Source organism: the organism of the source record quoted next, unplaced genomic scaffold (assembly GCF_019419815.1).
Source record: "Pyrus x bretschneideri cultivar Hongxiangsu unplaced genomic scaffold, Pyrus_bretschneideri_v1 Contig53, whole genome shotgun sequence".
NCBI lineage: Eukaryota > Viridiplantae > Streptophyta > Magnoliopsida > Rosales > Rosaceae > Pyrus > Pyrus x bretschneideri.
This window is the reverse complement of record NW_025999791.1, coordinates 846,023-861,739: the sequence shown is the minus strand read 5'-3', so window position 1 is coordinate 861,739 and position 15,717 is coordinate 846,023. Positions and strand designations below refer to the sequence as shown.

General features: G+C 33.9%; 1 protein-coding gene across 1 annotated transcript; it reads right to left on the bottom strand.

The window, feature by feature from the left end:
- Positions 1–689: 689 nt before the first annotated feature.
- Positions 690–3,889, bottom strand: LOC103959263 (protein ABHD18). Its single transcript, XM_009371618.3, has 5 exons — positions 3,136–3,889; positions 2,367–2,451; positions 2,088–2,257; positions 1,554–1,828; positions 690–1,188 (listed from the first exon to the last, which is right to left on the bottom strand). The coding sequence occupies exons 1-5, from the start codon at positions 3,509–3,511 to the stop codon at positions 1,012–1,014; spliced, it is 1,083 nt and encodes a 360-aa protein (XP_009369893.1). The 5' UTR covers positions 3,512–3,889; the 3' UTR covers positions 690–1,011.
- Between the last annotated feature and the right edge of the window lie 11,828 nt (positions 3,890–15,717).

The following is a 15,717-nucleotide window of genomic DNA, read 5'->3' as shown; positions in this document are numbered from 1 at the left end:
TCATAAATATTAGTAATGTACTTAAATTAATTTACCCATATTAAAAGAAAAAAAGGAAATTTGCTAAAAATGACCTTTTTTTGAATTTTTTTTATTAAAATATAATTTCTAGGATATGTACAGAATATGCACAGAACATGCACAACAATATAACAGAAATAGAATTTTTCTAAAATTGAATATGCACTATAAAGTTCCGTATGGGTTTAATTGGTAGTGACGGAGAAGGAGAAATCTTGTTTTGCGTGAACGAGTTAAAAATACACACTATATACACGACATGGACATAATATGCTCACAAATCTTAGCTCAACCCAAACACCCAGACCTCATAACTCTTCATAATCAGGAAAATGACATCATCACCTATGAGTTTTTACAATTTATATGTAAGTATTTTCGTCATTTCACTTTTGTGCACGGTGTACATGACCGGTTTGTCTTATTTTAGTCTAAAGATTTAACAAAAAGGTCATTTTTGGCATTTTACCAAAAAATATCAGGCATATTTTAGTAAATTCCTTTTACAATCACTTTTTTTTTTTGGTGTCAAATTACAATCAATTAATATTGGTTGAATCATGTAATTTCCTACATATAAATTAATTTACCTACTGATTCGTTTATGCATTTTGCCACTGCACACAGAACACAAACATTTATCGCGAATAATCCCTCAAAAGAAAAAATTTGAGCGAACAAACTTTGGCGGATAATTTACTTGTTGAAAGCAGAAACATAATAAACTCCGCTGGTAAATCTTATCTATACAATGTTCCTGAACCAGCACATTGTCCAACACGTCGGAAATCAGATACAACAGGAAATAGATGATTTGAAAATACATCAGGAAATGGATATTTCATGAACGAAGAACCCGTTTTCCAATTCTTTATGGGGGTGTTTCACATGTCAATTATGTCCAGTCTTTTTACAAGTTTCGTGTAAATTAGAGGTGAAGATTACCACATCAGAATAAGTGCAGGGTCGTCCTCGGAAGTGATGCTAATGTCACAATGGAGACTCCTTCCATGGCAATCTGTCAAGTCCGTCAACAATGGCCCTCCGGAACTCACCATTGTGGAGAAGGAAAGATGAGACATGCCCGCCAGTGACCCATCTTACTTCTGAACCCGGCCAAGCTTTTTGAAGCTCTAGCACAGAGTGTTTCGGGATGTACCCATCATCCTGAAACATGAGTGCAGTTAAAGGAAAGACTGGTAAAGCTAAGCAAGGCACAAAAACCAAAAGACAAAAAAAGATACGTCGCTTTATTGCAAACCATATTGATATGTATTCATCATCGTTAAATGATGGAGGTCAGTTTATCTACATCACAATTTAGACGGAAAACACTTTGAACCCTGGAAACTGATTATGTTACTGATGCAGAACTTTTAAATTCCATAATGACTTACTAGGAGTTGTATACAGTGGTCAAGTTTTATCAAGAAATGGGAAACGGTTCCTATTAAGAAATGGGAAAACACTAACAGAATCTTAAACATGGGTTAATAACAAATGGGTAGAAAGGTAACCTCATAAGTACTTACAGTGGCAGAAACAAATATCACAGCATTGGGATTTTTTGGAATCGGAAAGCGTGTGACATCTGTGAGAGACAGGACATTGCGCATCCGTTCTCTCACCTCCTCGAGAGTCATTGCAGCCTTCTGCACTGCAAGATCATCTCTCAGTGCCTCCCATGCAGTTGCATGCTGTAATATTCCCTCACAGAATGCCACAACAGCTGAGTGTGGAGAAAGAAAAGGAAGGGTTGCAACAGGTGTAGGGTGCAGTGATCCAACCATCGCAGCATGTACTCCTCCTAGGTTCCACACAAGCATTATATTTTGGGCCAAAAGAAAAATAATTAAATGAAGTTTGCGAGTGTTCTAGTTCTCGGGAAAAATTCATTGACTTATTCCAAAGTCAGAACTAAAAATAGCTTCAGTTTTCAAGCAGATAGAAACTAATTAAACCAGTCTAAATTTTAAAGAAACATATATTTAAACCGAAGCAATATGGGAACCACTTCTTCCAACCTCTACTCAAAGCTATAGCAAGAGATGGAGTTGAGTCTTTACCCATACTAAGTCCACAAACACCCATCTTGCCAAATCCCGCCTCACAGTCTAACCAATGCAAGAGACTGCGAGCTTCTTCAATGGTTGCCTTTCCTAATAAAAGCAAGTCACTAACACACAAGAGTCTTGCCCCACGCTGCATTACAGGACGTCTTTGTCCATAGAAAGGGCTGCAATACATATCAACATTAATCAAACGCTGGAAACTACAAATAATAATCAAGTAAAACTCTGATATCAGTTACAGAAGGTGTCTCACTATGCAGAATAAATTCATACCTCTCAAGCACCATAGTAGCAATGTTTTCCTTCAGCAACGGTCCACCAAGACGTAACCTTCGTTCAAATGTATGGTCCCCAGTTCCTGCAAAATAGAAATCGCTAATTGTAATGCCAAGGGGTAAATAAGAAATTCCATTAAGTGCTACTACAAAGGAATTCTATCAGAAGTTGGTCTATGTGATCATCCCATATTTGACACTGAGCAGTTTGAAATAGCTCACATTTCCCAATCAACAATATAGTTTCAAAAGCAACGACATACTTGAGAGAAACAAACCAAGTACATTCGACGGCCATATTCATCAATCTTTCAAGGAAAAAAGAAGAGTTCCAAATATAGTTCCCAAAACTAGTTAACACTTTAAACTCAATATTAGACTCTTTGAGAGAAGTATACAAGTCGAAGACAGTCCCATTTGAATTGTACACCTTTAAAATAAATAAACAAATCATATTTCTAGCATTCGATTTCTAATTCTAAAATTTCAATGCTCAACACAATGGACAGTGCCAAGTTCACCGCTACTTGCCTTGAGGCTGAAAACAGCATTTCATCAGTAAGCTAGGCTCAAAGTTCATATTTGTAGCGATAAACCAAACCCGTAGGGTAAATCCAACCTACCAAAAATTTACCAACGATTTGATATACTACATTCTTGTGTAATAACCAAAACAGAAACAATAAAATGACCCACTAGTAATACATTAATCCCAAAATGTCAATCCTAATTTATCAGTGTATAAAAAGATATAACTGCGACGGTACCTGCAAGATGAACAACACAGGCCATTCTCTGAGGAGGAACCGACTTCGGAACAAGAAATGCAACTCTTGCACGGTGACTCTCAGGAGGCAATGCACCGAGAAGCTGCTCATCACAAGGCGTCCTGAAAATCCCTTCTCTGAGAGAAGCCGTCTTGCTCTCCCAAACAGTTTTCCAAGTGGGTTGGATCACAGCGGGAGGCCAATTCTGGCCAGCTGCTTCCGGGAAAAGCTGCTTTATCATCCTCTCGAGCAACTCAAGCTTTGAGCCGCCCCACCCTCTCGAAAAAAATTGAGGGCTTATCTTCGTTCTGTGCATGAATGCACCATACACATGGTCCAGAACATAATGGAGCATTCCCAGATTCACAGTCACCATTTTTCGGAGAAACCCAGAAATTTAAACACCAAAATTTTTACAAAAAATGGTTTTTTTTCTTTTTTTGATCAATTGAAACAAAACCGAGATCGGATTATATGCAAATTTTCAAAAACAGAGAAGAACCCAGAACCCAGAATCCAGAGTGTTGGGAAAAATAAGAAATTATGAATTTAATCATCTGAAAGTCATGATTTGGGGATGAACAGATTAGAGAAAACTTAAAAATTTGAAATAAACACCCAGGAAGTGTGGCGATTGAGAATCGAGAGGCATGGGCGGTGAAGAAATCAATGGAAGACTGAGAAGAAGAAATCCATGAGACAGAAGGAGATGAGGGGAAAAGGGCTGGTGAGAGAGTGGAGGAGATCCAAAATACGAAAGCGAAAGGGTCAAACCAAAACATAAACAAGAACTGTGGGCTGAGACTAAACATGGGATTGACAAGGTGGATTGGGGCCAGTGCCACCTCATGCTTCTTTATCCATTCTTATTATTTTATTCCTAATTTATTCTGTGCTTGCTTTTTGTGAAAACAAAGTTTTACATTGAACGAATTCACAGGTTCCTAGTATTTTAATTTCGTAATGGATTATATGTGTAAAATTTTCTTTACATGTTATGTTTAATTGCGAATTACTGCATCTAAGTTTTTCTTTACATATAAATGAATCATTGAACGAGATGCAAGGGAAGCAGTTAAATCATTTTATGTAAGTTTTTTTTCCAAATTATTCATGTAAGTTATTCTCTATTATTATTGTTTTCTAATTTAAAGATAAAGATAATGATCTATTTTTCTAATGACCCTTTTAAAAATTGTTTCAAAATAAGTGTAATACAAAAAAAGAAAAAAGAAAAAGAAAAAGAGAATTGGCTGAATATTTTAAATATTGGTTGTTAAATTTGAAATATTGACATGAAATACGTGAATGACATAACATTGAAAGAGTGTCTAAAAGTACAGTTATAGGATGTGCATGACTACTTTTTTTTAATGCCCCTTTATTATATGTATGTTGAGTGTCCCTTTAGCGAAGGGGTCATATTTTTATACTGAAGATTAAAAAAAGAAAAAATTTATTTATGAGTATTTTTTTTTAGAAGCTTTTTTATTTTTTTGGTAATAAAAATGCATTTTATTTAACTACTTAAAAGGGTCCAGATACAAATAGCCACACCACCAAAAAAAAAAAAAAAAAAAAAAAGAGGATACATCAGCCAAACACCAAATCTGAAGCCCAAAATACATCAAACCCTACACCGACTCAATCTGCACAGCCACTGCAAAAAACGCTGCCATCATAGTAACAAGTCTGATGACAACGAAAAGAGCGGTCATGCTAAAATGGGGACATAGTTACACACATAATCAGTCGATCAAGTGGATAAAATATGATCTTGGGATCCCAAATCCCTCGAGCCATGAGTTTGAAGCCCACCAAGGTGTGGCTGAGAGAGGCCGAGGAAGAGGAGCACGTGGTGGAGAGATGTGCAGCAAGGGGAAGCTTTGGCATACAAAATAGTGATTTAGCATGCGATTTGCAGCAAGGTAGTAGTGCAACGTTAGATCTAGCGGGATGGTGAGCATGGGTGAGCACAATCCGGAGTGAGTGTGGTGGAACCGTGGAGGGGAGGAGCAACGGACAACAAAACTTAGGTTGACGGAGTGGAGGATGTTGATGGAGGAGGCAGAGGAGTGGAAGAGAAGAAAGTGCAACCGATATCAAGATTAACTTTAATCCTTCCCCAACCAATAAGGTGTCTCGGGCCTTCAATCTTTCAATCCCTCGAACATGCACTTCCTCTTCTACTGAGGAGAAAAACTTACATTATGTTTGGACGAGAGAAATAAATAAACAATTTTGGTAAAAATTAGAATTTATAAATTGACAAGCACCAATTCTCTTGTTTGAATTCGTAAACATAGAAATTTAGAAATAAACATGAAATTTTGATAAAAGTTAGAATTTATAAATTGACAAGCACCAATTCTTTTATTTGGATTCGTAAACATAGAAATTTAGAAATAAACATGAAATTTTGATAAAAGTTAGAATTTATAAATTGACAAGCACCAATTCTTTTATTTGGATTCGTAAACATAGAAATTTAGAATTTCCGCATGGAAAAAAAAAACTTAGAATTTGGGACCTCCAAATCTCAAGTTCAAATTTCATGTAAATAGGTTGAAGGAAGATTTGTGAAAAACATGTTCATTTAAGCAACATCAATAGCATGCAATTAACAATTAAAGGCGGAATCATGCTTGTATGCACTTAAAAACAAAACATTTACCCATGAAATTCAAAGCCTAGTAGATAGGTGAACCAAGACTCAACTCAAAACAAAGTGAGTTGAGAAATCAATACCTTTGTAGATTCCTCTTTGCATAAGCAAAGGCTAATCACCCAAAGAGAGGGCCTTCATTCCTTGCATCTTAGATCCATGGATTTGGATGGATGAAAAGGTTTCTCCAAGTTCCCAAAATTGAGAACCTCTAATTATTCATCACCAAGGCATAATGAAGAAGAAATGAGTGACCTTGGAGGAGTTTGATTGCTAGATGATCCCTCCAAGGTGGCCAAAATTTTTGAGAGAAAGGAGAGCTTGTGTTCTCATCCTTTCCCCAAAAATAACCCTTAGTAAATTTTAGGCTATAAAGTCCTTTATATAGTCCCTTCAAATAAGTGACCTAATGGACCAAAAGCCCTATTCTTTTACACACTAGCCTATAGGTTTATTGGGCTTTCAAGCCCTTTGTTTTATTCAAGTTGTCATACAACTTGAGTTAATGGGCTTGACATTCAAATCCCATTGGGCCTTGCGGCCCAAAACTAACCCGAGGTCTTTAACGAACTTATTCGTTTGATTAATTAACATATTAATTAATCCTAGCCTTAGATAAATAATTAAACCATTTAATTATTCTTACTCATCTCCGTTGTTTCTTCAAACTCTACCTTACTCGGTGAACGATCCATTAGGTTCCTTTTAGCGAGGCAGTGGGCGATTAAAACTCTTTCTAATCGATTGTGAATTGAAACTTACTTTCAATTCTCCCGTTAGTGATAATACACTTTTAGGGCTTCCACAAACCATGGTTGACGCCTAGCAGCATGTCATGGTTACCCAAGCTAATCAGAAGAGGTGGAGAACCTATTCAGTTTAGGATTACAAATGCAATACGGTCTTTCTCTAATACAATACTCTTGACCACATTGTTTGGTTTGATAGTTTATTCATGTCTACTATCCAATGTGAATCTTGTACTTATATGATTACCTTGAATGTGATCTGAAACGCATTCCAACATCTCATTCATACTCTGGCCAGAGATTCTAAATCATATCATAGAGTATTCACCCTCAAACAGTTTGAAGGTTAGAGATCCCTTGTTGCGCATTCACTTGCCTCCATGGCTAAGTGGCTTAACCCCAACGATGCCATGGACACCCTCATGATGGAGTGACTTTGACATAATCAAAGATTAAGGACCTAACCACAAGACAACTGTGATGCCTCAGGTCAAAAGACTAATTTGCATTATCCCAACCATGAGTTCTCATGTGACATGAATATGAAAACTCTTCGTTGATCGTGTTCAGTGAACTCATTCTCTATTGAGCACCTACGTACTTGTCTTGATGTCACACACACCAATGACTCGAGACTAGTCACTCTCCCTGAGAGAAGACATAGCACGTACTGATCTTAACGGACTGTTAATGCCCAATTGACAATCCTATGATCAGGAACGTTTAGGATGTGTCAACGAAAGAATGGTCTCATGAATCTAACTTCTTTAGATCGCATTCTTCCAATCACATATTCCTTGGACTTATCGTTTAAGCATATAACATTTATATGAGACGGCTCAAACAATAATGTTTGCCCTTAATATTAAACTAGATTAGTTTAACATGTGAAATATCCATAAAGTATCATCATATGATTGGTTTTAGGGCACATTTCCAACATAGGTGTCATTTCTCAAGTTCTATGATTGAGAGTTTAAAAATAACAAATTTCGTATTCAATTCAATTGTTATTTTAGGTTAGCCAAATAAGAAAATTTATAAATTCTAAAAAATAAAATCTTGTCATTTCAATTTCCGTCATTTTTAAATTCCTTAGTAATTTTAAATTTTTTCACCCAAAAATAGTGTTACAAAATTGTTTATGTCAGGGCTAAAAGCCAAATTACCCCCCAAAATTTCCCTCCAAACCCACTCCAACCCAAGAGGAAAATTTGGGCTAAATGCTAAATCCTAAACTAAGGCCAAATTCCTCCCAAAATTTAGCCGAGAAATCGGAGTGGACTCCACCCAATATTTATCGGAATTTAAATTTTTTAGATTAAAATGTTCATAAAATTAATTTACTATAGTCTACATATATATATATATATATATTTTTTTTTAAATTTAATTTAACAAAAAAAATAGCCTAAGTTCATTCTTTAATAATTCCGGGCTAAAATTTTAGACTAGAACGGTTGGAGCAGAAAAACTATTTCTGGGCAAAAAGCTAAATTTTCCGGGCTAAAATATTTGGCTTTTAGCCCAATCATTGGAGATGGTCTAAGTAGTAGAAGAATCTAATTAAAAGATATGATATGTCTTTTTTATGTCAAAGAAAATGTCATTGCCAAATAAACAAAAATAAGGCAAACTCCGCAAGCACAGGTAGCCTAGCCCAAAATTAACCCGAAATTAAGTCGCTGGGGAAAACCAATAGGCAATTTTTTTATGGAAGACCAACAAGAGAAGATAAAGAAAAGAAATTAGGGTGAGTCCTTAATAATACACACTATTGGGTAGTCAAGCTTTGAAAAGTCAACAAAAAAAATATTTTCTCAATTCAATGATGAATGTTTATTTTTCATACTATTAAACAGTCCGAACTATTAATAAAAAATTAAAAATTAAAGCAGTTTCCATCCAAGCACAAGAGCGGAGTTTGGTGAGGGCGTCCGGCATTAATGCGAGTCCATGTTTTTGTATTTCTTCTTTCCTAAAAGTTTAATTGCGTTCGGGAGTGGAAAACTCCATAATTTTGGTAATGAAAAAGACCTCCTCTCTCTTGCTGTCAACCTGTCGTGATCTAATTAGGTTGTCTGCAAGTGCCAATTAATACTTATTAGGTTTTTACGTAATTTGGCCCACAACAGACTACCACAAATCTTAAACTGCACTTTTTATCAAGCTCATTACTGAATTGAGACCTATAATATGGTATAATCCACCTATTATCCTTGTCACCCAGAATATGGTTTCTATTGGTTAATTAACATGTGTTTTTCAACTGTTATTGACACTCCGTGAATTCTTCATGAATTCGGTTATGGTTATTATATTATGTGGTTTTAAATGTAGACCAAGGATGATTGACAATGAATTTTCAACAGGTTACCTAACGTGCATGAGGTAAGATCCACTGACTTGATGGTTAAGTAGATGAATTGCTAATCCAACCATGTGTTATAAGTGAAGGTGACACAAAAACATGTTTTTTACCAATAGCTACCCTAACAACAGCAACGCTTACTTTAATACCATCGGCCATTTTACTTCTAGTGACATAAGACGACATAGAAATTTAGTACATAGTGTTTGTAGAATTTGTCTAGGGTTTAATTACGAATGATTTCCAATTTATGTTAATCCGATTGATGGAAAATAACAAGTAGACGCGATTTGTGATAGCAGTAGGATAAATTCAACAATTTCACACTGTTATCTTTAAGTACCACTTTATGGAACAAATAAGTACAGAAGAGTGCGTCAAGTTTGATGATGGAGACGATGGCTGTGAGGGATGGACCATCTGCTTGTTTTGAGAAAGGGTCCAAGAATATGGCAATTGAAATTCACTCAATTAACAAACTACTGAGACCAGTTTACGTTTGGTGATCCTATGAAGTTAATATTTAAATTTATATTTTTTATCGTCACTCTTTAAATTTATGTTAATATTCAATTTTACGTTAATATTCTTTGGATGACGTTAACGTTTGTAAAGTACTTTATATTAGTTATTCGTAATTGTAATACTTGAAATTTTTGGTTAATTTTTCATTTCTCACTTCTTTTCTAATTTTATGCTGCACATGCACCATACTTCAAGATTTAAATTTCAAAATAGGAAAATAATAACAATAATTTCTTTCTTCCTTTTTTTAGTAAAATCAATATTCTATATATAAACAAATGAGGACGGAGGATAGTTTGAACTCACGACACAATAGGTTGAAGAGCAAAACCCTAACCCACAAGAACAATTCACCACTTGTAAAAAATGTGAAGAGATACAACATGAGGACTTCATAAATAATACAGCTACACTCTACTTTTTTTTTTTTATATATATATACACCCAGTCAAAATGCCCCTTATTTTAATCCAATAAGGAAAATCAAATACCGTATAAGAATTGAGGTAAATCAACTTTTGTATAATTAATAATTGTGCCCAACACTCATTAGTTGTTTTGTGAAAAGGAAAAAAGGAAAGCACGCGCAAGCGAGTGTGCTAGGCTTCAAACTTACATATTTATCGAATAACGATTAACGGTTTTGAAATAAGTAGTACTTATTTTCCCTTTATAAGTGAATGTGAACACAATTTAAACAAAGAGAATATTGATGAATCCATAAGTTAATATTTCCTTACGAAATTCATTGTTAAAAATAACTTATATACATTTCCAATTTGAGTATGGTATATTCACCACCTAATTCAACCGTATATGGAAATTGTTAAGTAAAATATGTGATTTAGTGGATGTGGATAATGTTAGCTAGGTATGTTGTATGTCGACACAAAGGGCACTCAACATCATGTTAATTATAACCACAGCAAGTGGCATAGTGGTAAGGGTGCGAACTACGGCTCTCCAATAAACATAAAAACATGGGAGGTTCCGAGTTTGATGCTCTGAGCTGGTGAGTCTGCTCGATCCTGGTCATGGGCATGGTGAAATTCGAGTCTGCTCGACCCTCATGGGCAGGTTGAAATTCGAGTCTGCTCGACCCTGGTCACGGGCAAGGTGAAATTCCACGTAGCCTCTCCAAGGAACAAGTTCATGTGTGGGGAACAAGTTCATGAAAGAAGATAATATTAGTTTCTCCTCACAAAATGACTGATAACAAGGTATCTACATACGAAGACATGCATTGGTTAACTATTCACTCAAGAAAGTTCGAGAAAATATTATCTTCCACATAAGCATATTGACTTTCGACTTCAAGAAAGATAAGTTTTGATGGAATATTCCTAATCCCAGCACTTCAGGAATGTTCCAACAAAATTTCCCTTTCTTGAAGTCAAAAATCAAAATGCATACATGAAAAATAAGATTTTTTTCGAACTCTTCTTGAACGAATTGTTAACCAATACATATCTCCATATGCAGATATATTCTTATCGATTATTTTTGCGAGGAGGAACTTATTTTAGCTCGTACCACGAGCTTGTTCCCAACAGATGAATATCAGAAACGAAATACTCTCGTTCTCAGTAAATCCATAAAATGAACAACCGTGTATTTAAAAACACAAACAATCTTGTTCGCGTTAGTCACATTATCAAAGCCGTACCAATATTCTAACGAAATATAATTTTGATTTGAAGAAAATGGACGCATAGGGAGCATAACAACTTCTCCTTATCAAAGAATTCATTGGCCAACTTATGTAAAATATAGAAATATCAGAAAGCTAATGGTATTTAATGTAGAAAGATAATGGCGACAATAATACCGAAATCCAGCTAGATAGCTAGAAAAGAAAAGAAAACGGAAAGGGAAATTTTATTTAAATCATTTTTGTATCTCTACATGATCAGATTAAATCTTAATTAAATGTGAATTGTCTTTTTTATACTATTGTATAATTACTGTCAAGAATAAGATGCAATTAAAACTAAAATCAAAATTTATCAATCCACCCTATATCTAGTAATCAAGCCCTCCCTTCACGCCATGTCTTCTCTTACATTTTATCATGACTAAAACCCTTCATCCAGACACTCAGGTTGTTGAAGCTAGCAAATACTAGAAAAATCAAAATCATCATAACTAATTAACTATTAGCCAAAAACCTAGCTATGGTTGGAGAAATATGGGAAGAACAACCAAAATATGGACCCCATTAGAATTATAGCCATGTTTTAAATATATAATAATTATAACCAAAAGTTGATATGAAAATACTATTATACTCATAAAATTATAAGTTCAAAATGAATAGATCGGAGTTAATACAAAATAACCACTTGCAATTATCATCCACACATCCAAGTCCCAAACGATCCTTAGTCGATCTATCAATTTTGAACTCATACTTCTTCCTCATTGCAATCACAGCTAATAATTGCAAGTGGCGACTTTGTGTGTTAGTACTTTTAAGGGTATATTAGTACTTCAATATCAACTTTTGATTATAATTCCAAATTATTGTTTTTTTTTTTTTCCAAATTTCCCCTATATATATGATTGTGAATATATTCAAGCTAAGCTAAACATAATCACAAAAACATACTTTGCCATTTTGTGCCGTCTCGCAGTAAAATTGGTTCTTCCAATGTGCTCACGAATCTCCTCATACTTCTTGGAAGGAATGAGCCTCCATTTGAAGCAATTGGTTGAGTGCTGCACATTGAAAGCCCCAATAGATGGCAAAACCCAAGGTGGTGAGATGTAATAGGAGCACTGTACACACACACACTATCTTCATAAGCCGAATCCTTCCTCGAGTATGTACTCACTCAATTGTCTTTAAGCCATTGCTGCATCTTACACAGACATATAGACATAAAGAAACAAATGAAAATGCAGAAAATATTCACAATAATACCAATGATCTAGTTATTACGTAAAGGAAAAACAAAATAAGGGATAAGAAAAGAAAGAAAATAAACACTGTAGAGAAGAAGTACGTACGCAGTAATTTTTCAGGTAAATCAAGGATTTGATAATATATCAATAGATTTGGAAATAATAGTTGTTCTTGGACACTCTTACTAATAGGAAACTGAAGAATGGAGGTTTTTTCCTCCATTATTTTCTAACTCAATGTATTCCCCAATAGTATAAAATCCATGGAAAAAAAGTGACTTGGAAATTACAAACTGGGATAATTTGCAAGATGACACTACTGCTGGAGAAAGGAGAATAACAAGAGAATCATAGAGAAAGAGAAATACTAAGAAGGCGGCCATGGTTTCTATGAAGGATGACAAAAATTGGGTCCGTATTTATAACATGATGTTGAGTGCCCTTTCTGTTGGCATACAATACTAGCATTGTCCACATCCACAGAATGGCATATTTTACCTAACAATTTCCATATAGAGTTGAATTAGGTGGTGAGTACACCATACTCGGTTTGGGAAACTATACAGTTATTTCTAACAATGAATTTCGAAATGAAATATATTAACTTACAGGTTCGTCAATGTTCTCTTAATTTAAATTGTGTTCAACTTCAATTATAAAGGGAAAAAAGAGAGTACTAATTATTCACAAAACCGTTGGTCGTTATTCAATAAATATGTACTTTTGAAGGTCATAACATGTTATTTTGTTTGTTTGTGACAAAACTTCCACACTGTCTCTGTTGTGTATGGTGATAAGATGTAAGTTGGAAAACAATAAAGTAAGACTCGTAGTGGGCAGCCATAAAATTGTTAAACATTCAAGTTGCTATTTTGGAAAAACTAAATAGCCATGTATTTTTGTCTTTTGTTTGTATGTGATGGTAGTGTCTGGAATTATCTTTTTGGGTATTAATTATTAGGTCAAGCTTTATTGTCTCTTAGAGAGAGAAAAGAGGAGTTTTTAGAAAGAAACAAAAAGACGCTAATTGTGCTTTTCCTCCTTCCTTGTACCAGATCCTTTTTTGTGTGCGGAAAATAGAAGTTGGATTTTTTTTTTATTCATCTTTCTAGCTTGTTCTTCTTCACACCTTTGAGGGTTGATCTTGGGCTAGTGTATTGTATTACACTACTCTTGATGTTCACAAAACATGGCTAGTTTATTTTCATTTGCTTGTTAAGCACAGACAGACACAAAGCATGATGATCAATTTGTTTCAATGGCTTCTTTGAACACATGAAAACTGAATGATGAAGTTGTATCCCTGTTAATGCAATGCAACGGAAACGTTATTTTTCACCCTCCAAATTAAGTCATGCGTATTGCAAGAAGAGTCGTTTCTTTTGTATTCTTCAAGACCAAAATGCTGCCTTTATAAGACCTGATAGGGTTGTGTAATTAGTTATATCTAATTATTCTTCGATTTGTGCATTTCGTATCTATCTATACAAAGGTTTATGTTTATGTTTTTCTTTTACTTTTTCACTGTTTCCTTTTTTTTTCTTTTCTTTTTTTCCTATGGTTGTCTTTTAGGTAACACATTTGCATTTCATCTAATGTATTTCTTTTGCAGTTTTACAAATGTAGTTCAACTGTGAAAAGTGCGAGTATGAAGCAACTATTAAGGAAGAGCTTGAAAAAAATGAATTGCAGCATGTCCAAGTGGAAACCTAGTGGTGTTTTTTATGTGAAAGGAATTTTGAGCACAAGAATGGACTTGTAAAACACGCGGAAGATAAGCATAAGAAGGCGCTCGTTGGCCAGTTCTTTTGTATGAGTTGCTGGAACTTATACTATAATAAAAAAGACAAGTAGCAGCACAATTGCTCCCAATACCACAATAACTAAGTGGCGAGATAACCTTAGGGGACGTTTTGATATAGACGCCTCATTTTCAAATATCATAGACTAAATATATATTTCTTTTGCAAAGTTGATTAAACATTTTCCCTACAATTTTGGTACTTTAATATTATTTCATTAGAAGTTTATTCACATTAGTATTCTTTTTTTTCCTCCTATTTTTACGCATCTCTTATTAGGATGATTTAAGATTTTTTTTATTTTTTATTAAAATATTTATTTTAGTAAATTAAATAGAATGTAACAAAACTCGTTGTTAGGTATGTTTGATTATAATGGTACATTTAGTTACTTGGTACATTTGAATTTTTGGTCCATTTGGCTTACATTTGAATTTTTGGTACGTTTGTTTTCAAAACATAAGTTTTATTACATTTTGTCCTAATAATGAGGAATACTTTAATTAATTATTATTATTTTTTATATAGAAAGAGTCGTTAACAATGTAAAAGTTAAATTACTTTAATTAAACTTTTTTTTTTTGTATAGAAAGAGCCATTAATTAACCGACAATAGCCTTTTTGTTAATTCAAAATTATATGATTTATTGTTATTATTTAGCATTATCTACAATAATAACGATTTATCTCTGATCAACGAAAAGTTATTCTAGAGACTTATCTACCAAAAAACAAGACTATCTAGAGCATTGTGTATGAATCAAACATATTTTAAAGATTCCAAAAAGATGAATATTCATTTTAATATAGTTTATAATTGGGTACGTTTTCGTTTGACGTTGGTACGTTTTCATTTAATGTTTGTACGTTTCCATTTGGCATAGGTGTACATTTAGATTCGAAAAGTTTAAATTTTTAGATTTAAATATAGTTGAAATTATTTAAAATATATAACAGATATTTAAATGTAAATTAATTTCAATTAATCTGAAGTAGTTCATGTCTGAGTATCTTAATCAAATGTTTCAAAAAGCATAAATGTTTAGTCTACAAAAATCTAAAATGAGGCATCTAATTCTAATTTTCTCTAACCTTAGTTGTAAATTTGAGCTTGATCAACGAAAGTGGGCTTTGTTTTTTTATTATTTATTTGTATGAATTTCCAATTGTTGCTTAACATTTTCATATACATAAATAAGTCGTATTTCTTTTACTTAATTTCTTTATTATTATACATTCAAAATCAAATCATCATTCACAATTAGGCAATCTGAAGTACAATAACACCAGATCCTTAATCAAGAAAACAAAATATGATAGCAACATTTACATATATAACACGATCAAGCAACAAAAAGCTCAAATCTTGATACTTAAGATCACCAAATTTCAACTTGGTTCCTCGCGTTGCTGTTCTCGAACAATATTAAATAATATTTTTGCTTCTAATTATTCAGTAATAGTATCAGCTCGCCTTGATGGTTATGGGTTCGAGTTATTTTAGGAAAACTTTTTATACTTTTTTAAAAGAAAGAAGCCAAATAGATCGCACGGGGTTCAGCTCAA